This window comes from Orycteropus afer, unplaced genomic scaffold (genome assembly GCF_000298275.1).
Source record: "Orycteropus afer afer isolate SDZICR_OR568_19922 unplaced genomic scaffold, OryAfe1.0 scaffold00245, whole genome shotgun sequence".
Classification (NCBI taxonomy): Eukaryota; Metazoa; Chordata; class Mammalia; order Tubulidentata; family Orycteropodidae; genus Orycteropus; species Orycteropus afer.
The window spans coordinates 1,028,427-1,051,795 of record NW_006921832.1 but is presented as its reverse complement, the minus strand read 5'-3'; the positions used below and the strand labels follow the sequence as shown (position 1 = coordinate 1,051,795).

The following is a 23,369-nucleotide window of genomic DNA, read 5'->3' as shown; positions in this document are numbered from 1 at the left end:
AACAGCATCATGATAAATGGAGATAAGACTGAAGTTGTCAAAGATTTCATACTACTTGGTTCTACAATCAACAGCAATAGAAGCAGCAGTAAAGAAATCGGAAATAACATTGAACTGGGCAAATCTGCTGCAAAAGACCTACTTAAAGTGCTGAAGAACAAAGATGTCTTTTTGAAGACAAGATGTGCCTAACACAAGACATGGTGTTTTCAATCACCTCACATGCATGTGAAAGCTGGACAATTAATAAGGAAGACTGAAAAAGAGTTGATGCTTTCGAGTTGTGGTGTTGGAAGAATACTGAAAGTTCCATGGACTGCCAGAAGAACAAGCAAATCTGTCTTGGAAGAAATACAGCCTGAATGCTCCTTGGAAGTGAGAATGGCCAGACTTCATCTCACCTACTTTGGTCATGCTGTCAGAAGAGACCATTCCCTGGAGATGGAGATCATGCTTGGTAAAGTGGAAGGTCAGCAAAAAAAGGGTAAGACCCTCAATGAGATAGAGTGACACAGTGGCTGCAACGATGGGCTCAGGTATAGCAAGCATTGTGAGGGTGGTGCAGGGCTGGGAAGTGCTTTGTTCTATTGTACACAGGGTTGTTATGAGTTGGAGTTGACTCGACAGTACCTAACAATAACAGCAACAGACTAGGTGGTATGTTGAGCACATGCACATAATAGTAGTGTTGCTCTTGTTGTTATGTGTCATCCATTCGGACCTGACTCATAGCGACCCCTCCTTGGGTTTCCAAGGAGGTATCAATACAGAAGTAGATTGCCCAACCTTCCTTCCAAGAAGTGGCTGTTGGGTTTGAACCACCAGCCTCCTGGTTAGCAGTGAAGTGCCTTAGGCACTACGCTACCAGAATATTATCTACCATTTATTAAGCACAGTAGGCATCTTACATGTTCCATCACTAATCTTTATAAGGGCCTTGTGAAATTTTTGATTAGCCCAACATTGTTATCATGTGCCTTCAAGTCAATTCCAAGTCATAGCAACCCTATATGTCAGAGTAGAATTGTCCCTTAGGGTTTTCCAGGCTGTAATCTTTATGGGAGCAGATCTCTAGGTCTCCCACGGAGCAGCTGGTGGATTTGAACTACTGACCTTTTGGTTAGCAGCTAAGTACTTAACCACTGTGTCACCAGGGCTCCCCTCACCCCCATTACAAAAAAAAAAAAAAAAAACCCAAATTTACTGCCATCCAGTCGATTCTGACTCATAGTGACCTTCTTTGGGTTTCCAAGGTGGTAAATCTTTATGGAAGTAGATTGTCCAGTCTTCCTTCCATGGAGTGGCTGGTGGTTTTGAACTCCTAACCTTCTGGTTAGTGGTCAAATGCCTTAGGCACTATGCCACCAGAGAACCCCCATTAAAGATGAAGAAATAAGCTTGCTAAGAATTAGTAAATAGTGGGGCTGGGATTAAAACCCACATGTGTCTGGCTTCAAAGCCTGGATTCTCAATTATTCCATGTTGCCTTCTGTGTTAGAATAAGTAAGTGAGGGAGAGATTTAAGTTAAGACCTTGTGTCTGACTCTCCATTATGTCAAGCTGCCCAGAATGTGATACAAAGAAAAAAGTTTAGAGTTTAAGACTTTCATGTTAGACAAATATGGGTTAAAATCCCAGTTGTCCACAGATTAATTATGCTATTTTAGCAGTGGTATGAAGGAAGACTGGGCAATCTACTTCTGTAGAGATACTGCCTTGGGAACCCAAGGAGGAGTCACTATGAGTTGGAATCAACTCCATGGCAGAGAGGTTGGTTTGGAGTTTAATAATTAGCATTTCATATACATATATATATATATATGGACATAAATGTATTATAAATTTTACTAATATAAAGGGTGTGTAGCACATAATCTACAAAGAGTAATTCCATGTTACCAATTGAGTCTCAAAGGATGCCTTTTTTTTTAAATTGTGATTTGGGTGAAAATTTACAGAGCAAATTCACTTTCCATACAGCAATTCACATACACTTTGTCTCATGACATTGACTACAATTTACCCCATTGCACCAGCTCCCCTCCCACTTCCTCCCCATAGTTACCTCTTCCCTGTGTCCATCCCTCCATGCAGTCCTGCCCCCTGAGCTGTCTCCCTGTGCATAAACAGCCCTTCTTTCTCCCATGATTATTCTCTGCAAGGAGTGTATCTACCTCAGGTAAATGTTCAACTCATATGCCTGTTTTTTGTTTAGCTGGAAGCCACAGGTGTGGGTTCAATTCCACCTGAAGGGCAGCTAGGGGCTATAGTCTCAGGGGTTCCACCAGGCTCTATCAGACCAGCAAACCTGGTCCCCTCAAAGGATGCTTTTGTTGAAGTCTTGTGAAAACTACAGCCATTCTACAGTTGCAAATAAGAAGTATGTATAGTTTCAACACAAATGCTCATTAGTATTTCTATTTATGTTAAGGGTAAAACCGAAAGAAAAAAAAAACTGAAGCCATCTGTCAAAACATCACTCACTTATCAATGATATGAGTGACTTATTTGCTGAATTTAATAATATTTTTAGAATAAACCAAACCAAAACCGAACTCACTGCCATCAAGTTGATTCTGACTCACAGTGATCCCCATTGGGTTTTCAAGGTTGTAAATCCTTATGGAAGTAGATTGCTTCATCTTCCTTCTGTGGAGCAGCTGGTGAATTTGAACCACCCGCCTTCTGGTTAGGAGTCAAATACCACTGCACCACCTTAGTTTTAGAATAATGGAAGAATATTTTCTCAATTGTATGTGCTATTCAAAATGTAACAGTTACAGACACAACACACTTTTAAGTGTAGTCTGCATTTTTTTTTTTAACATTTTCACCATTACTTTCTTAAGACTCTAGACAATCAATAAAACAATAAATCAAAGTCTGGTTTGTAGCATTTGCTGATTTCCAGAGTCTAAAACTTCCACTGTGTTCTGTCTCAAGCTACCAATGTGACATCACTGAATGCGGAGTTGGGAGGAGATGCACAGTAGCACACTGTTATATAGTATCCACCAGACAGATACAATCAATGTAAATAACCTCAAAAATACAGAGAGTAGTAAAATAATCAGGAAGTACGAAAACAGTTAAGCGCTTGGCTACTAGCTGAACCCACCTAGAGGTGCTTCAGAAGACAGGCCTGGTGATCTGCTTCTGAAAGGCCACAGCCTTGAGAACCCTATGGCACAGTTCTACTCTGCACATGAGGTCACCATGAGCTGGAATCAACATTATGGCAACTAACAACAAGTAATGGCTGTGTTTAACAACCAACTCACAAAATTTCTCAAAATTAAGAACCTGGTTCTCTCTGAGCCAGTAGGATGTTAAGCAGACCATTTAATCTCTCTGAGCTTCCTTGCTCCCCTCTGTATAATGGATTAGTAATATCACAAAGACTGGTCATTCAGTAAATGGGAAAAATTAATTATTATTTCTACCAATTATAGTGGGGAGCTCTGGTAGCGTAGTGCCTAAGGCGCTTGACTGCTAACCAGAAGGCTGGCGATTCAAACACACCAGCCACTCCTCAGAAGGAAGGTTGGATAATCTACTACCGTAGTGATACTGCCTCAGAAATCCAAGGAGGGGTCGCTATGAGTGGGGTCCGACTCAAGGACAAATAACAACAACAACCAATTATAGTTTTACATTGTTATTACGCACAGTAAACACTCAATCTAAAACTATTTCCCCCTGCTCTAAGCACTCAAATGATTGCTTAACTTTCATTCCTTTGGTCTTCGCTTAGGGAACACAAATCAAGCAGTCAGTCAATACACACACACATACAACAATAAACTACCAAGCAGAATGTAAAGAGGCATTGGGCTCTCTCTGGTTCGGAAGATAAGCAAAGCCACTAAGAATTAGCAATGCTTCTTTCTGTACACAGAGGCCATGAAAGAGGCAGAACAAGGGTTATTGTTGTAACCAGTCACCAAGGTCTTCACTGTTCTCAGAAAGAAAGGAGGGGTTTTTTGCAGAACTGTGTACATACTCCCACTCTGTCATTCCCCTGCCCTCCACCCTTCCCAATGCTGAAGTCACAGCATATCCCTTGGCCTCACCTGCTCGGCCTTCTGGTGGAACACCGCGGACATGGCGAGGATGGTGCTACGTTCATCCAGGGCCGCAGCAAAGCTCTTCCATTCCTGATCCAGCTGTGTGGAAATCTGTTTGATTTGCTGTGAGGCATAATGGCCGGCCTCAGAGAGGCGGGAGGCCACGGACATGATGCGGTTGATGTTGACATAGGCGTTCTGGGAAGCAAAGAAGAGTCAGTGCTTAGTGGGGCAGGTTGAAAAGGCACTCTGGAGTCAAGTGAATATTTAAGGCAGGGGACTGCCAAAAAAAAAAAAAAAAAAGTTTGAGAGAGGCTGGTATAGACCTAATGTTTATGTTCTTGGCTCAAGGGAAGTCTCTATGACATAAAATCTATCTAGCCAGATAGCAGGGACAGTAACCGAAGCCTTTCATCCTAGTGAACTTGAATTGCTTTTTGCTATTCGTGCGCCAATCACTTTAGGTGGGTTATCATATTTAATACTCACAACCATCCTATGAGGTCATTTCAGGGAGACGGCATAGTACTTTCAGGAGTTACTGTCTGGGAGCAATGGCTCAGTCCAGGGCAAAAGCTAAAAGAGACAAATGCACTTCTCTTCCTGAAAAGAGGATTGTTCTCAGGGCATTATTGGTAATACCTACAACAGGGTACTGGTGGATCAGTGGTAGAATTCTCACCTTCTATACTAGAGACTGGGGAGCTCTGGTCGCATAGTCCCTAAGGCACTTGACTGCTAACCAGAAGGCTAGTGGTTCAAACCCACCAGGCACTACTCAGAAGGACGGCTCGGCAATCTACTTCCGTAGAGATACCACCTCAGAAACCCAAGGAGGGGCCGCTATGAGTCAGACTGACTCGATGGCAGTGAGAGGATACAGGAGACCCAGACTCCATTCCTGAACAAAGTATCTCATGCATAACCACCCTTTGTCTATCAGTGGAGGTGTGCACATTGCAACAATGCTGGAAAGGTTTTAGTGGATCTTTTAGACTAAGATGGATTAGGAAGAAAGGCTTGACAACATACTTCCAAAATCAGATAATGACAAGCCCTGTGGATTATAATGGCCCAATCCACAAGCATTGGGCATGGTGTGGCCATTAGTCCAGATGGCAGCTAGCAACCACCATAGGGCAGTAATGCTGATCAAAGAAAGCAAAGGATAGAGGATAACTCCATACCTGTCACCAAGTAAGGATATTCACTGCTACCACACCCGTAAAAGAGCTGGGTAGGACAATGCCGGCTTTCAGTCAAGCATTAAATAAAAAGCAGTTAAAGCCAGGACATTTCCTTATGCTAAGGATAAGATCTATGAGTTTCTGTTTGGGGTGACAAAATTTTTGGAAATTGGTAATAATGAAGGTTGTATACACATTATGAATGTAATTAATGCCACTGAATAGTATACTTAAAATTGTTTAGAATGGCAAAAACAAAAAGAAAAGAAGTCCTGTGGAACCCATTTGTATCTCTACCTCACTTAAGAATGTTGCCCTACATGACCCCAAGAGGCATGTGTGTGTGCCTCAAAGAGCTTTGAAGGGGCTCTCCTTGTGACTTCCTTCATCTTGTGCTTTGGTCACATTCTTTCTCATCTTTGCTTGCCAATTAAAAATTCATGAACCTGTGTGTGTTTCCTACTAGGCCACCAGAAAAACCTCCAAGAAGGAACAAGACAAAAGAAAAACCCCACAGACACATACCAGGAGTGATCACAGTTATTTATAACTGCTACCTCCTATTAACTGTCTGAGGTGTCAAAACAATCAAGTAATACTGTGGCACCCACAGGGAGCTTTTCTGAATTGCACAAGCATCTGCCTCAAGAAGGACAAGGAGGCAGGTTGTTCATATACCTTCATTCTTTGTTTCAGATCTTCTCAAATGATAATAAATAATCTCCAGTAACAGCATTTTTCCTTGGTTCCACTTGGCTCAAGTGTAGTTCATTAATACTGAATAGATTGAATAATGGCTCTTTATTGGCCCTCTTTCCTCATGATCACCATTGATCTTAACGGTCCCCAACCAATAAGCAGTCCATCTCAAACCTGGCCCAGGCAATAAGGTCTCTCTTAATTTAAAAGGTCTCTGTGGAAGTTTAAAATGTTAAGTGAAGTACTGGAACACAAATCCGTCTTGATGTTTAGTGACCCCCCTGTGTAATCTTTTTCATTAGTCTGTCCTGAGACCTTTCTGACATAGTTAGTGCCTTTCCTTAATGGAGCTAGAATATTACTGGCTCCTATTATTTGAAAATATCCTTCAAAGATTTCAGCCCTATTCTCTGAGTTAGGATACAAATTCTACTTAAAATTAAACTCTATTTATAGAACTGACAGGAAAACCAACTCTGCATTTAAAAATAGAAGGAGAGAACAAGGGGGGAAAAAAAGTATGTACTGATTTTAATAGTTTTCTTTTCTAAGGGGAGAATATTTAGTCACCTCCCTCAAATTTCCTGCTGCATCACTGTCTTAGCTTGGTTACCCAAAAGCAGACTTTGAGACAAGAGTTTGAGACAAGGCAGTTTATTTTAGGACTAATCCCCGGAAGAAAGTGGGGAAGTCAAACAAGAAAGGGAAGAAAATGAATGAAGTGTGTTAATTAGAGGTTACTGCTGTGAACAACCAGGGTTCAACCCCTCTGGGGATCCTTTGAGAGACTGTGTAGAACACACTTTGAGTTGTTCTACTGAGGATGAAGAATCTCAGGGTATTTATGCATTAAATCCCATCTCTCTTTGGTTGAAGTTCTCTCTTAGGGTAACTTTCTGGCATTTCCAGCTTGACCCACATGCAGGCCAAGCAGACTACCCAGGTAAAGTCAGAGAATGACCAAGGGCACACAAATGCAGTTGGTATGTATGGAAACCATCTGCAGGTGATCCCCAGGCTGAAAAGATATGAGTAGGACATTAATGGCATTGATATAGCTGCATTTTTCCTATCCTTCCTACCAGAATTCAAATCCTGGATCCCACTCTCCACTACCACCCTACCCTAAGTTATCCAGATCAATTTAGGGGTTTTGGGTTTTCCTGTCCTGGTAAAAAGTGTTGTACACCTGGTCAAATGGAAAACAAGGACAGACTTAAGAGCAGGGCATTACCCTGTCCCCAGAGACCCCCAGGTCTGTCCTATGGATGCTCAGCCCTTACATACTCCCCTCACCTAGGGAACACGGGGAGGCACATTTCTGCTCACATTCAGGAAGAATGCTCTAGCTATCAACTGTGGTTGCCTCTGAACACCTTGTCACTCATTCAAATATTTATGGAGAATAGGCCAGTATCTGTACTGGTAGCTATAAAGGATCAAGGAGGAATGAGACAAGATTCCTGCCCACCCATCCTCAGACCTCAGGAGCTCACAGCTAAGTCTAAAGACAAGTCTTTAAATAACCATAACTTAAAGAAAAATGAAGTAAGTTCTTCAACAGAGATAGAAGCAACCCATTGTAGGGGTTCAGCAGGAAGGGGTCTGAACAATTGGCAGGGATGGTGGAAAGGAGAGTCCTGCATGAAAGGGGGTACGTGATGAAGGTCTCCTTCAACCCTCAAGTTTGTGCTTGTGAATGAAAACGAAAACAAGCAAACAAAAGATCAAAGCTCATATTTCATGTTCTAGAGACAGGCACAGTAAATGCTTTTAGGTCTTCTTATCCATAGGCAAAGAAATGTCTTACTAAAACTAAAAACTGATTATGCTTCATGAAAGTAGAGACAATATATTTCTCAAGGGATGGATAAATATGATGTTGACTCATATATTTGCTCATTGTTTGTCTCTACTGCCCCCTTTCAGTATACCAAAACATTGTAGCCAAGCCACATTGCTTAAATTCAGCTTATTTTTCTTCACCCTGGAACCTGAGACAAACTGGCAGATAGATTATAAACCGCAGTTGCCCCTGAGTACAAGAAAGACAGTTACTATCTAAAGAGAAGAGAGGAATGGTAGAGAAAGCCTCATCTTTTTTTTTTTTTTTTTTAAGATTGAGACTAAAGAGGTAGGTTGAGTCTGATTGAATAGGGGTGCTTAGTCCTTAGGCATAAATGAAATCTCATAGCTTTTGGTCAATCCATTCATGGTTGTTCTGCATCACTGTTTATACCTCTGTTAAGGAGCATTTGGAAAACATGTTTGCCCTAGGAACATGGTCAGCAGGGATGGGTATTTTGACTCCTTATGACCTTTCAAGTTCCTATGGACTGCTTTCACCACCTCTTCCCTTCTGCCTGGTTCTGCCATTTTTCTTTTATGGCCTACCTTTAATACCCTGTGATCCACAGAGTTATAAGTCAGCAGGACATAAATGTCATTTGGCCAGGAGATATGGGTTCTGGTCCCAGCTCTGGCACTAATTTAAGATGTCATTTGACGCTGCTGTTCCTCAGTTTCCTCATCTGTAAAATGTGAGAGTTGAACTAAATGATTTCAGACATTCCATTTCTGTGTAAGTAGTGCTGTTTATATAACCCAGGTCTCTAGGTGCATTCTCTATTTATGGAAGGTAGCCAGACTGAATGTAGAGAGAAGTTAGGGGCCACAATTGTGTCTTAGGAAGCTCCAGTGTCAATGGAGAAAATGGAGTAAATCCCACTCCCATTACTCTCTTCCACAGAGGAGGTGGGGTATAAACTGAAGTAAGGGTAATTAAAATTTCAAGTGTCCACATGCAATGGAAGGTTTTAAATGAAAGAGTGACGTGATCTTATTCATGCTTTTAAAAAACTACTCAAGCTGCTGTAAGCTAAAGGATTAGCAAAGGGAAATGTACATGGAGTGACACCAGAGAGAATAGTGCAGCCTAACCTGGAGGTACATGTAGACCAGCCTTGGCTGTCCATGTGCCTCAGTCCCTTGCCCTGGCTCTGCTCTCTGCTCTATAGTAATGACGGCCAAGATTGGGGCTAGCATCCCTGAGTTCTTCAGTCTCCAAGTGACCAAGAGCCAGCTTCCCTCCTTCTCTTCTTCTCTTCAACCCTTTCCCTTAAACTGAGTTGCCCAGACTAACAAGCTTCCCTGAGTAGAAGGCCAGAACATGACTGATAATTCTGGCTTGATAGGTATCTTCTTAAACCCTTACCTCAAAACTGCTTTTTCACTTACTGATGAAGATTAAATACTACAGTCTGCAGTATGCATTACATCTCAACATAAAGAAAATTAAAATCCTCAAAACTAGACAAATAAGCATCATCATGATAAATGGAGAAAAATTGAAGTTGTCAAAGGTTTCATATTACTTGGATCCACAATCAACACCAATTGAAGCAGCAGTCAAGACATCAGACGACATATTGAACTGGGCAAATCTGCTGCAAAAGATCTCTTTAAAGTGAAGAGCAAAGATGTCTCTTTGAAGACTAAGGTGTACCTAACCAAAACCATGGAATTTTCAATCGCCTCTTATGCGTATAAGAGCTGGACAATGAATAACGAAGACTGAAGAAGAGTTGATGCTTTTGAGTTGTGGTACTGGTGAAGAATACTGAAAGTACCATGAACTGCCAGAAGAACTAAAAAATCTGTCCTGGAGGAAGTGCAGCCAGAATGCTCCTTGGAAGTGAGAATGGCCAGACTTCATGTGACCTACTTTGGTCATGTTGTAAGAGGCCATTCCCTGGAAAAGGATATTATGCTTGGTAAAGTGGAGCGTCAAGGAAAAAGGCGAGGACCCGGGATAGAGAGGGAGAACAACGTGGAACAAAACTCAAAATTATTTGGAAAAAAATAAGGGGGGGGGCAGGTTTGCTGGTCTGATGGAGCCTGGTAGAACCACTGGGACTATGGCCCCTGGCTGCCCTTTGGGTCTGGAATTGAACCCACACCTGTGGCTTCCAGCCAAACAAAGGACAGGCATATGAGTTGAACATTTACCTGAGGGAGATACACTCCTTGGAGAGATCAATCATGGGAGAAAGAAGGGCTGTTTATGCACAAGGAAAGTGCATGGAGGAGTATATGGAGGAATGGATACAGGGAAGAGGTAACTATGGGGAGGAAGTGGGAGAGGAGCTGTTGCATTGGGGTAAATCATAGTCAATGTCATGAGACAAAGTGTATGTGAACTGTTGTATAGAAAGTGAATTTGCTCTGTAAATTTTCACCCAAATCACAATAAAAAGAAAAAAGAAAAAGTCAAGGACCTAAATGAGATAGATTGACACAATGGCTGCAATGATGGGCTCAGGTATAGCAAGGATTGTGACACTGGCACAGGACCGAGTAGTGTTTCATTCTGTTGTACATAGGGTCGCTATGACTCAGAGCCAACTTGACAGCACCTAACAACAACAAAAATATATACAATACTATTAGTGTTGCTAAGGAGTTCTGGTGGGATACTGGTTAAAGCATTTGGATGCTAACCAAAAGGCTGGCAGTTCAAACCCACTAGCCACTCTATGGGAGAAAGATGAGACAGTCTGCTTCCATAAAGATTTATAGCCTTGGAAACCCTGTGGGGCAGTTCTACTCTGTCCTATAGGGTTGCTATGAGTCAAAATTGACTTGATGGCAGTGAGTTTTGTTTTATCAGTGTTGTTAATATTATTCAAAGTATCTCATAGTCCAAGATTTAATTATTATCTACCCAGCAGAATGCAGTATGACTGAAGCATGGTCTGCTGCATTGCCCAACCCACCCTATATCCCCTCAAAGCCTCTTCTCCCATCATTTTTGTTATAAACAGGGAAAAGTGAACAATTCTAAAAAAAAATTTCACGACTCAAAATCCCTTATACTTACACCTGCCCTTACTTTTGCTATCTACAAAACTGTCCATTTTCCTGCCTTATTCCTGTAATCATTAATTGAAGATCACAGGCCCATCTTTTGAGGCCCTTGGTCTCTTGCAGTTATTAACTGACATCAGTGGAGCAGAGTTATTCTCCAGAAAGAACTACTTGGTAGAATTTTGATCAAAGTTTTTAGCCTTGACAAGGGCTCTCCCTTGGAACCTGGTTCCTGGTTACCCCTTCTGGGTATAAAACGTTCAAAGTTGCTTGCAACTTACCATTAAACTTAACATTTAAAAACCCAGTTAAACTTCCTCTTTAAATTAAGTGTCTTATGTAGTTCCTTCTGAAAGAGATACTGGTTCTTCTAAAAGTAATGACTGATGTACACTTTCATTTTGGTAACCCTAAATTATGTGCCAGGGACTGGTTATAAGAGCAGATTATAGCCAAGTGTGTTTATTATTAGAATTCTATTCAGTTCACTTCCCCCCCCCAAAAAAAGAGGATGAATGTTTACATTTCTCTGTGTTAGGTGCCCACTGTGAATTGGAAACTCTTTCCAGTGGATTACATGAGATAACATAAAGCCTGTTGCCTACAAAAAAAATTGATACATCAACAAATGTCATATCTTTTCCTTCATCCAGCTCCAGAGACTGGTATTAATGCCCAAAATTAAAAGCAAGCCAAATCTAAGTTCCAGTAAAAAGTACAACAAAAAGCAAAAATCCAACAAGAGGCAAAAAAAAAGTTATGCAGTCTCATGATATTTCACAGAGAACACACCATGTCATTCCTTGGTATCCCTAGGAAGTGTCCATTCTTGTAGGAATCTGCCATGTGTGTCCCTGCTTTCCAGCTGCCCCAGCTGCCCTAGGTACTTGTCAGGCCACTACTGTATGTACCACATGTCCCCTGCTGGCAGACGCCCTTCCCCTTGGAGTTAAGGGCCTGGACTCCTGAACTGTGCACAGGTCTTTCCTCAATCCAGAGAGCTCAGAGAATTCAGAACCAGCCAGTGACTCACTTTTGAAACATGCTCTTTCAACACAGTGTCCTTACATACCTGTTGGAAAAACAGGGGTCTCTCTCTCTTGGGACAGCCTCCTTGAGGCAGTTCTACTTCATTAGCATGCGTTATCCACACCTAGAACACCCAGGAGTGGGAACATCTCATTCTCATTGGAGGGGACAGATCCTTCTCCTTATCACTGACTGTATTTTAAAAGGTACAAAAGCCTTGTTCCCATGCTGAGTTGATTAGTCCATTCTCTCAAGTACAGACATGGGGTCTTTCACTTTGTTGTCCAGGGGTGACAGGATTTATCTCCACGTTTCTCATCTTCACCTCCAGAGAGGCAGAAGGAAGCCATCTCAGAGCTGTCTTATCTCTGCAAGGAATGAATTCTGGGCACTGGAAAATCAATACCATTCCAGCTAACTGATCTACAGCTTTTAAATTATTATCATGAAAAGAAAAGTTGTGATCTGCATATCAGATCAGCATATGATATGAGGCACAACTACCCCTTAGTGGCCACTTTCTCAAAGGTGCTCAGTCCTGTCGATAAACTCTGGAGACCTTAATGTTCCAAATCTAAAAGTCAAGCGCATCAGCCAAAGGCTGGTATCCAGTGAAGTCATTCTGATCAAATGGAAATCAAATAATGCTAAATCAAGAGCTAAATACAAAGCATACACACAGTGTACCCTCAACTGAGAAGAACATCATCCATAACAGAAAAATATACTCAAATGTTACCAGTTACTGATTGCTTATTATGTACCTGATATACATAGTAGTGGGAACATTTTGTTGTTACTAGCTTCCATTGAGTCACCCCTCAACTTATGGTGACCTCAGGTCCCGAAAAACGAAATCTTGCCCAGTCCTCTGCCATCCTCACGAAGGGTTGTAGGTCAGATCGTTACAATAGTAGGATTTTCAATGGCTAATTCTCAGATGTAGGTCGTAAGACCTTTCTTCTAGTCTGTCTTTGGAAGCTCTGCTAAAACCTGTTTGGCATCATAGCAACACACCAGCCTCCATTGACAGACAGGTGATATCTGTGCAGGAGTTGCACTGCCTAGGAATTGAACATTGTTGTTGTTGTTGTTACGTGCTGTCGAGTCATCTGTGACTCATAATGACCCTATGCACAGCAGAATGGAACACCGCCCAGTCCTGCGCCAGCTCTGCAATCCCTGCTATATTTGAGCCCATCACGGCAGCCACTGTGTCAATCCATCTCATTGAGGGCCTTCCACTTTTTCGTTGACCCTCCACCTTACCAAGCATGATACCCTTCTCCAGGGAATGGTCCCTTCTGATAACATGATCAAAGTAGGTGAGACAAAGTCTGGTCATTCTTGCTTCCAAGGAGTATTCCAGCTGCACTTCCTTTAGGACAGATTTGTTAGTTCTTTTAACAGTCCATGGTACTTTCAGCATTCTTCTCCAGCACTACATCTCAAAAGTATCAATTCCCCTTCAGTCTTTATTCATTGTCCAGCTCTCACATGCATATAAGGTGATTGAAAATATCATGGCTTGTGTCAGGTGCACCTTAGTCCCCAAGGAAACGTCTTTGCTCTTCAGCACTTGAAAGAGGTCCTTTGCAGCCAACTTGCCCAGTGCTATACATTGTCTGATATCCTGACTGCTGCCTCCATTGGCACTGATTGTAGAACCAAGCAATGTGAAGTCTTTGAAAATGTCAATCTTTTCTCCATTTATCGTGATGCTGCTTACTGGTCCAGTTGTGAGAATTTTTGTTTTCTTTGTATTGAGATGTAATCCATACTGCAGACTGTAGTCTTCAATATTCACCAGTAAGTGGTTCAAGTCATCCTCACTTTAAGCAAGCAAAATTGAGTCATCAGTATATCACAGGTTGTTAACAATTCTTCCTTCAATCCTGGTGCCATGTTCTTCATATAGTCAAGCTTCTCAGATTATTTGCTCAGCATATAGATTGAATAAGTATGGTGAAAGGATACAACCCTGACACACTCCCTTCTTGATTTTAAACCATGCAGTGTCCCCTTGTTCTGTTTGAACAACAGCCTCCTGTTCTATGTACAGGTTCCTCATGAGTACAATTAAGTGTTCTGGAATTCCCATTCTTCTCAATGTTATCCACAATTTGTTATGATCCACACAATAGAATGCTTTTCCATAGTCAATAAAACATAAGTAAACATATTTCTGGTACACTTCTCTTTGAGTCAAGATCTATCTGACATCAGCAACGATATCCCTTGTTCCATGTCCTGTTCTGAATCCAGCCTGCACCTCTAGAAGTTCTCTGTCAATACACTGCTACAATCATTTTTGAATTATCTTCAGTGAGATTTTACTTACATGCGACATTCATGATATTGTTCGATAATTTTCACATTCTGTGGGATCACCTCTCTTTGAAATGGGCACAAATAGGGATCTTTTCAGTCAGTTGGCCAGGTTGCTGTTTTCCAAATCTCTTGGCATAACCAAGTGAGTGCCTCCAGTGGGGCATCCGTTTGTTGAAACATCTCAATGGGTATTCCATCAATTCCTGGAGCCTTGTTCTTCACCAATTCCTTCAGTGCAACCTCTACTTCTTCCTTCAATACTGCCTCCTGAAATGGATGAAGATCTACCAGTTCTTTTTGGTACAGTGACTCTGTGTATTCCTTCAATTTCTTTTGATGCTTCCTGCATCATTCAATATTTTGCCCATAGAATCTTTCAATATTGCAACTCGAGGCTTAATTTTTTTCCTCAGTTCTTTTATCTTCAGACATGCCGAGAGTGTTCTTCCATTTTGGTTTTCTAACTCCACATCTTTGCACATTTCATTATAGTAATTGGCTTTGTCTGCTTGAGCTGCTCTTTGAAATCTTCTATTTAGCTCTTTTATCTTGTAATTTCTTCCATTTGCTTTAGCTACTCTCTGTTCAAGAGAAAGTTTCAGAGTCTCTTCTAACAACCATTTTGGTCTTTTCTTCTTTTTTTTGTCTTTTTAATAATCTCTTTCTTTCTTCATTGCTTGAACAATTTCTCTCAGAAAGATCAGCACAAGGCTGGTCTCCATGAGACAGAGGTTAAAGATGTCCCAAATGTCCAAACTACCGTGCTACTCCATCATTTCAAACATTAACAACTCCTCCTCCTCCTCCCAGTGATCTCCCCCATCGTAGGATTCTGTATTTTGCTGTAACACCTCACAGAACTCACAGACACCCAAGGGATAGTCTCATGTAGCAGAGGTGGAGACTGGCAGGCTGGGAAGTCCCAGGTCCGTGAGTGGGTCTGGATGATCCTCCCAATTCTTGGGGTTTGATGAACCTCAATCAGCAGATCAGATAACAGCTGCTGTCCCAAATCCAGGGGTGAGATGAGGATGAGCCAAAACACAGAACTGGTGCAAGAGAAGGGAAAACCTTCCCAGGAGATTTGTAGGTATACCCTCAAGGAAGCTAAGGGTGGTGATTTGAATTATACCCTCCAGCAAGGCAGGACTTAAGATTCATTCCACCTGTGTTGCTTCAACAACAATAACCCAAGTGGATGGCTTTAACTATCAGCAGGTCAAGGCAAATTCTACTACAGAGCCGACTGCCAGTCATGATAGGGAATGATTACTACTAGCTGCCCAGCCAAGTTGATAATCGACCTTAACTACCACCCAACCCCCCAAACAGGCATGGAAAATAGAATTTACAATATATCACAGAATGAGGACAATGGCTAGAAGGGCCACATCAAGCAATTCACTGCATTCATGGATGATGTTCTTGATGTTACTCCACAGTTCTTCTGGTTTTCGGTTACTGGTGTTCAATGCATCAAATTTATTCTTTAGATGGTCTCTAAATTAAGGAGGGATATATTCCAGGTCATATTTTGGCTCTTTTGGACTTGCTTTAATTATCTTCAACTCTAAGTTGAACTTGCATATGAGCAATTGATGGTCTGTTTCACAATCAGCTCCTGGCCTGGTTTTGGCTGAAGATATTGAACTTTTCCATCACCTTGTGACACAGATGCAGTCAATCTGATTCCCGTGTACTCCATTTGCCAAAGTCCACGTGTATGGCTGATGTTTGTGTTGTTGAAAAAAGGTATTTGCAATGAATTAGTCATTAGTTTTGCAAAATTCTATCATGTGATCTCCAGCATTATTTATGTCACCAAGGCCAAATTTCCATCTACCGGTGATTCTTTGTTTCCAACTTTTGCATTCCAGTCACCAGTGATAATAAATACATCTTGATTGAACATTTGGTCAATTTCAGACTGCAGAAGTTGATAAAAATTTTCAATTTCCTCATCTTTGGCTTTGGTGGTAGGTGCATAAATTTGAATAATGTTGTTGTTGTTATGTGCCGTCGAGTCAGCCCTGACTCCTAGTGACCCCTCCTTGGGTTTCCGAGGCAGTATCACTATGGAAGTAGATTGCCCAACCTTCATAGTAGTATTTAACTGGTCTTCCTTGTAGGCATATGGATATTATCCTATTACTAACAGCATTGTACTTTAGGACAGATCTTGAAACATCCTTTGTGATGATGAATGCCGGCCATTCCTCTTCTACTTGTCATTTCCAGCATAGAAGATCATATGGTTGTCTGATTCAAAATGGCCCAAACTAGTCCATTTCAGCTCACTAATACCTAGGATATCAATCTTTATGTGTTCCATTTCATTCTTGATAACTTTCAATTCTCCTAGATTCACACTTTGTACATTCCATGTTCCTATTATCAATGGATGTTTGCAGCTGTTTCTCCTCAATTTGAGTCATGCCACATCAGCAAATGTAAGTCTTGAAAGCTTTACTTTAACTGTATCAGTAAGTTTGATTCTACTTTGATGATGCAGCTCTTTCCTAGTTGTATTTTGAAAGCCGTCTGACCTAAGGGGCTCATTCTCCTGCACTGTATCGGATAAAGTTTCTGGGCTATTCAAAAAGTTGTGCAGTAATGTATCTGACAGTGTACATTATCAATGTATCAGACTGAATTGAACATACAGGGTCTTTACTCATATCTCAATTCTCTTCTGTATATAGGTTTGGTGATTTTCTACAATCGGGAAAACTTTTTTTCCTTTCAAATGTATGTTTTTAGAATTCCAATCTTCACTGAAAAGCCCTGGTGGCACAGTGGTTAAGCATTCAGCTGCTAATCCACCAGCTGCTTCATGGGAGAAGGATGAGGCAGTCTGCTTCCATAAAGATTTACAGCCTCGGAAACAAAGTAAAACAGTTCTACTCTGTCCAATCAGGTCACTGTGAATCAGAATCTACTCAATGGCAATGGGTTTTGGAACCTCCACTAAAGTTAAAACATCAAAACATCAGTTGTCTATGGATGATGCAGCTAAGAGGAATTCATGTTCATCCTCCTACTTTTATCCACCTCATTCTTTTTGTTGAAGTATAGAGGTTGTTCTCAGTTTTATATTTTGCCACTACAAATAACACTAGGAGTTGTTGTCAAAAGGTACATACAATTTAATTTTAATAGATTTGACCTCGTTGTACTCTGTGGAAAATGTAATCACTCATTTGGCTCATCTCTTTCTTACTTTGGTAAAGTTTGTTTTTCAAAATTGAAGTACAATTTGTATACAGCAAAATAGGCAAGTTTTCATGAACAAATACTACTTGAATAAGGAAAGGAACATAAAACACACTTTAAAGTTTTTATAAGTCAAGTTCATATAATTCTTTTTACAGATAGAAAAACAAAAAATGAAACATAAGTATATCTTGAATCTACCTGTTACTGTTAGGTGCAGTGAGTCCGTTCCAACTCACAGTGACCCTACGTACAACAGAAAGAAACCCCGCGTGGTACTGTACCTTCCTCACAATCACTGCTACGTTTGAGCCCATTGCTGCAGCCACTGTGCTAATTCATCTCATTGAGAGTCTTCCTCTTGTTTGCTGACCCTCTACTTTACCTAGCAGATGCCTTTCTCCAGGGACTGGTCCTTCCTAATAACACGTCCAAAGTATGTGAGACAAAAGTCTTGCCATCCTTGCTTCTAAGGACTATTCTGGTTGTACGTCTTCTAAGACAGATTTGACCATTTTTCTGGTAGTTCATGGAATAGTCAATATTCTTCACCAACACCATAATTAAAAGGCATCCCTTCTTCTCTGGTCTTCTTTATTCAATGTCCAGCTTTCACATGTATATAAGGCAACTGAAAATACCACGGCTGGGGTCAGGCACCCCTTAGTACTCAAAGTGACATCTTTATTTAACACTTCAAAGAAATCTTTTTTTTTTTTTTTTTCAATTGTGATTTTGGTGAAAGTTTACAGAGCAAATTCATTTTTAAAGAAATCTTTTGCAGCACATCTGCCCAATGCAATATGCATTTGATTCCTTGCCTGTTGCTTCCATTGGCACTGGTTGTAGATCCAAAGAAATGAAATTCTTCACAATTTCAATCTTTCCTCCAACTAGTCACTAACTCACTCACTGCCATCGAGTCGGATCTGACTCATAGAAACCCCTCCTTGGGTTTCCAAGGTGGTATCACTACGGAAGTAGATTGCCCAATCTTCCTTCCAAGGAGTGGTTGGTGGGTTTGAACTGCCAGCCTTCTGGTTAGTAGTCAATTGCCTTAGGTCCTTAAAAAAATGTTTGCTAGATTAATCAATCACTTTGTTAAAAGTTACAAAGAGAGAGGCAGAATTTGGGCTAAATGCCAGGTCTCCTGACTCTCAGTCTGTAAAACTCCTCCACTTATTTCTACTTTCTTTGTATGCCCTGCAGCTTATATCAATTTAAGTTTTATTTCATCACTTTCAAACAGAGTCATTAGGAAGATTTTTCTGTACACTTTCAGAGGTTTTGTGAGCAACCACTCACTCTCAATAAGAAAATAAAGAAATTATGCCAAAGGAATGGAAAAAGCTGAGCCTCACCTCTATTCTCCAGCTTGATAATACTATATGTATTGTTTATATCATTGCTAATACCAAAACCACTTTGGGTCCTGAAGTTGTTAAAGCATCAGCTTATGATTAATTAGTTTAACATTACAATGTAAACCTGCTGATCTTACTTCAAAACATATGGACACTGGGATAGTAACATCTGGAATAAGAACTGTCCATGCTTGAAACAATATCACAATAGCTATGAGATGTGATGAGCTCTAAATGAACCTCCAACTGCTGCCTCCTAAAAACCACAGGGTGCCCTCAGGTGGGCCAAATAGGGCAGCTGATGGATGACTATCTGGTCAAGTTTGGCCAAACAGTAGGTCAAACCATGTGGAAGCCATCTGTCACTGTCAGATATAGAGGAAAAGAGGCTGGAGCAGCCCTCTTGCTCAGCAAAGATAACGCTGTCCTGTGAATCCCTCTGTCCCTCTGGCCTGGACTGCCATAGCAATGTTTCCTCCAGCAATTGCTTTACAAACCATTAAGCAGCCATGAAAACAAAAGCCTGGCCATATGTCCAAGGGCCACAGGAAACCCAGGAGCAGGTTTAAGAAAAAGTGAATCCCTTTTCCCTCTCCTTTGTCAGTACTATTGAGTGAAACTTCATTGGGTGAGTGGGTATTTGTGAGAAGAATTGTTGCAGGACTGAAATGGTGAGGAGAGGTGGATACAGCTGGATCAGATTCAGGGATGCCAGTGGGGAAAGTGGCGGGGACATTGTAAGTCTTCTGGTTTAGGACTCAGTGACTGTAGGTTGCTTTTAAGGATTAAATCAGAGGAAATAACATTTGTCAGTATTTCATCCCACAGCCCTTGCTCTTGTAGAGCCTTGCTACTCAAATCTTGGCCTGTGGCATCAGCATCACTTAAAGCGAGTTAGAAATGCAGAATCCCAGGCCTACCCCTGAACTTCTGAATCAGAATTTGTATTTTAACAAGATTCCCCAGGTGATTTGTATGTATATTACATTTGAGAAGTTGTAGGAGGGAATTCTGAGGAGCTGCCCTGAATAAGGAAACCTATTTCTTCTAGTACAACTGACCCTGATAACACTAATAGCTCAATCATGACATGGTACCACATGGTGAGCCCAAAATGCATGATCGCATTTCATCTTTACAACAACCCTGGCAAAGGCACTATTATCCTGCATTTATAGATGAGGTGGTGAGTCTCTGGGAAATTTAAATAACTTGCCTAAGATCAAACAGCTAGGAAGGAAATATAGAGCCAAAGTTTGCACCTCATGCCCATGCTTTTACCCATCATGTTGTTTTATTTACCATAAATGTAAAAGCAGTTGGGCTGGCCAGGGGTGCTCCTCAGGGGAGATGATGGGGAGAAATGTCTCCCAAAGAATTAAAAAATAAATAAATAAATAAATAAATAAATCATCTCAGAAAAATAGGGCCCCTAGACAGAGAATTCAATAGAAATTTTTCTCTCTCTTTAGAGTTCCCCCACCAGGGTCCTGGATTTGCCTTTGTAATTACTAGACTAGCCCAACTCTAGAATGGACAGGACTCTGGCAGGTAGACTTCCCTTACTGTCTCCCTCCTTCCAGCAATAGATTCCACCCGCAAACACAGGACCAATCACCTTAGAGAACAGGCTACTGTCTTCCACAGAACCTCAGGGAAGCCCAGGACTAAGGCAACTCTTGGCTCTGTTAATTAATAGCTTGCCTTATTGCTGGAATCTTACATCTTTTATCCTACATGCTTATTCAACCATTCACTCATTTAACATTGCTAGGCACTGTTTGAGAGGGAACAAGAAAGATAAAATTCCTACAATCACAGAGTGTACATATTAGTAGAAGAGTCAGACAATAAATGAATATATATTTACTATAGAAATAAGAAGGAGCTCTGGTGGTGTTCCTAATCAAAAGGTCAGCAGTTGAAAGTCACCAGCCACTCAATGAGAGAAAGATGAGTCAGTCTGCTTGATCTAAGGAGCAATCTGACTCTGTCTTACAGGGTCATTAAGAGTTGAAATAGACTCAATGGCAGTGGGTTTGGTTTGGATAGAAATAAGTGTTGCATAAAATATAGTTAGGAAAAGGATAGAGTTTGATGGGGTTGGAGAGTCAGGACAGGCTTCTCTGAGAGGTGATACCTGAGCCTAACCCTGAACAAAGTAACAGTGAACCATGGCTATTTGGAAGGAGGATCCAGGTAGAGAGAACAGCAGGGACACAGGCAAAAATAAACTTGATGGATTCAAGAAAAAAAGCAAGAACCTCATGGTGACTGAAGCAGATGGTAGGGGCTGAGATCTGAGAGGTAACTAGAGGCCAGACTCTTGTAAGCCATAACAAGACTCAGGGAAGGGACCTCAGATTTTATCCTGATAGGGATGCGAAGACATTCAACAGTTTTGAGCAGCAGAGTGACATGATGTGATGCATCTCCCATTTTGGCAGGATCACTTGGGCTATTCAGAATGGACTGGAGGGGAGCAAAGGTGGAAGCAGAGACCAGGGAGGAGCTCCTGCAATAGTCCAGGCAGCTTGGATCTGGGTGGTGTTAGTGGAGATGGTAAGAAGTGGTCAGATTCTGGGTACACATTTTGAAGGTAGAGCTGAAAGGATATACTGATGGAAATCTTAGCTCTTTCTCATTTCCTGGCCACTGGCTGTGCCATGATTTCTGACTTCTGTTTTTTGTACTGCCTCCATCCCATCTGTCCACTTTTCCTGATTTTTTACCTTTTGAATTTCCTGTATGTCTGGCCTGTATGTCCTTAATCAGTCTGTCTCTCATCTGGCCCTCTTGGCCTGTCCCAGAATGATATGCAGTAATGCTGCTGACTTTGCCTTTCAACACTTCATATTTGTGTTGTGCTTTACAGTTTAAGCCCTTTTGTGTATATTATCTCATCTTATGCACTAAGTTTCATGGACCATTTCATGTCTTTCATTCAGCTCCAGAAGACCTCAAAGAAGAGGAATGAGTCATCTTTGGCTAAATTTCAGGTAAATTAACTCCTTGGCAGCTACAGACATGGCAGAGGGCAGGCAAAAATTACATATGAGTGTATGTAAGTGTGTGGGTAAACTCAGGGAATAAATATCAAGAGTGCATAGCAAATAACCTGAAGGCAAAGAACATGCTGACAGAGAGCCCCAGATAGCAGCAGACTGAAACAAGAAAAGAGGTACCAGATCTGTAGGCACAGAACTGGGAATAAGGGGAAGAGGAGGAAAATCTGGGGCCAGGAGGGAGGTGAGCAATCAAGAGACAAGCCTAAACCAGGCCAGTGTCAGCCATGAGTCAGAAATTTGAGTAGTCAGTCAAGCCCTCAGGGTCAGCTCAGAGAAGCCTTTCAGAAGGACTCAGGCTTAGGTATCTGGGCAGTACCTAAGGGAAGCCAGCATCACGCACTAGAGTGATACTGAGAAAACCCAAAACCCACTACCACTGACTTGATTCTTACTCATAGCAACCCTTCAGGACAGAGGAGAACTGCCCTATAGGGTTTCTAAGGCTGTAAATCTTTACAGAAGCAGACTAACTCATCTTTCTCCTGTGGAGTGGCTGATGGGTTCAAACCGCTCACCTTTTGGTAAGCAGCTGAATGCTTTAACCATTGTACCACTAAAGTTCCTTGAATACTGAGTAAGCCTACGCTTAATCCAAGGAACTTCCCTATGTTTTTTGCTTGAATAGAAACCAATCACTAAATATGACTCATTAAAGACTAATGGGTAAAGGTAAATGACACATCTGGTGAGGCTGGGGGTGGAGGGTAAGGAGAAAAGTAAAAACAGACACTCTTTCTCCCTGAATACCCCCAATATTGGTAGGAAGTCCTCACCTTCCAATTCCACAGATTTAATTATTTGGTAGCTTTTGAATTTGATACCAGGGCTAATGTCAGTTGGCTTATTTTCTTCATCCTAGACCAGTGATTCTCAACCTAGATGCTTAAAACTACAGATTTCCAGGCCTTCCACTCCAGTACAGTTAAATCAGAATCTAGAGGTGGGTCCCAGATGTGGTATTTTCAAAAGCTCCCCAGTTAACTCTAGTAGACAGCAAGGGTGGAGGATTGTTGCTTTAGACATGGGCACCAACTTCATTAGGATTGACTTCAAAGCACATGTCTCTCTCCTTATTTGGACAATGTTGACAATGGTGCCAAGAGCAAGGGTCCTACATAGGGCCCAAGCAGATCAGAAAATAAACTCCATCCTCTTATTGACTTGGAAGAAAGGAGAAATTCTATTCACAATGCTGTTTATGGAGATACAAACACTGTATCCTACTCAACTTGATTACATCCAGTATTTCACAAGTACATGTTTCCTAGAAGGCCTCCCTTAGGAACCCCAGTGGTAACAACAAACATTTATTCTTATCAGGGAGAGTAATTTTTCAGTGCCTTTACTTTCATCATTAGGATTGTACTCGTAGAGACAAAGACCCTAAGAGTCAGCTGGAACTTGAAAGATTACACAGTTCAGTTGTTGTTGTTGTTAAGTGCCATCAAGTCGTTTCCGACTCATAGCGACCCTGTGCACAGCAGAACGAAATACTGCCCGATCCCGCACCAGCCCCACAATCCCTGCTATACTTGAGCCCATCAT

The 23,369-nt window shown here is 41.4% G+C and overlaps 1 protein-coding gene across 1 annotated transcript in view; it reads right to left on the bottom strand.

Moving 5' to 3' along the window:
• Positions 1-23,369, bottom strand: part of KALRN (kalirin RhoGEF kinase) — a 1,074,930-nt gene that overhangs the window by 583,688 nt on the left and 467,873 nt on the right. Inside the window, exon 7 of the mRNA XM_042782122.1 lies at positions 4,074-4,265. Coding sequence (XP_042638056.1) covers positions 4,074-4,265 — 192 coding nt within the window. The remainder of the gene's footprint in view (positions 1-4,073; positions 4,266-23,369) is intronic.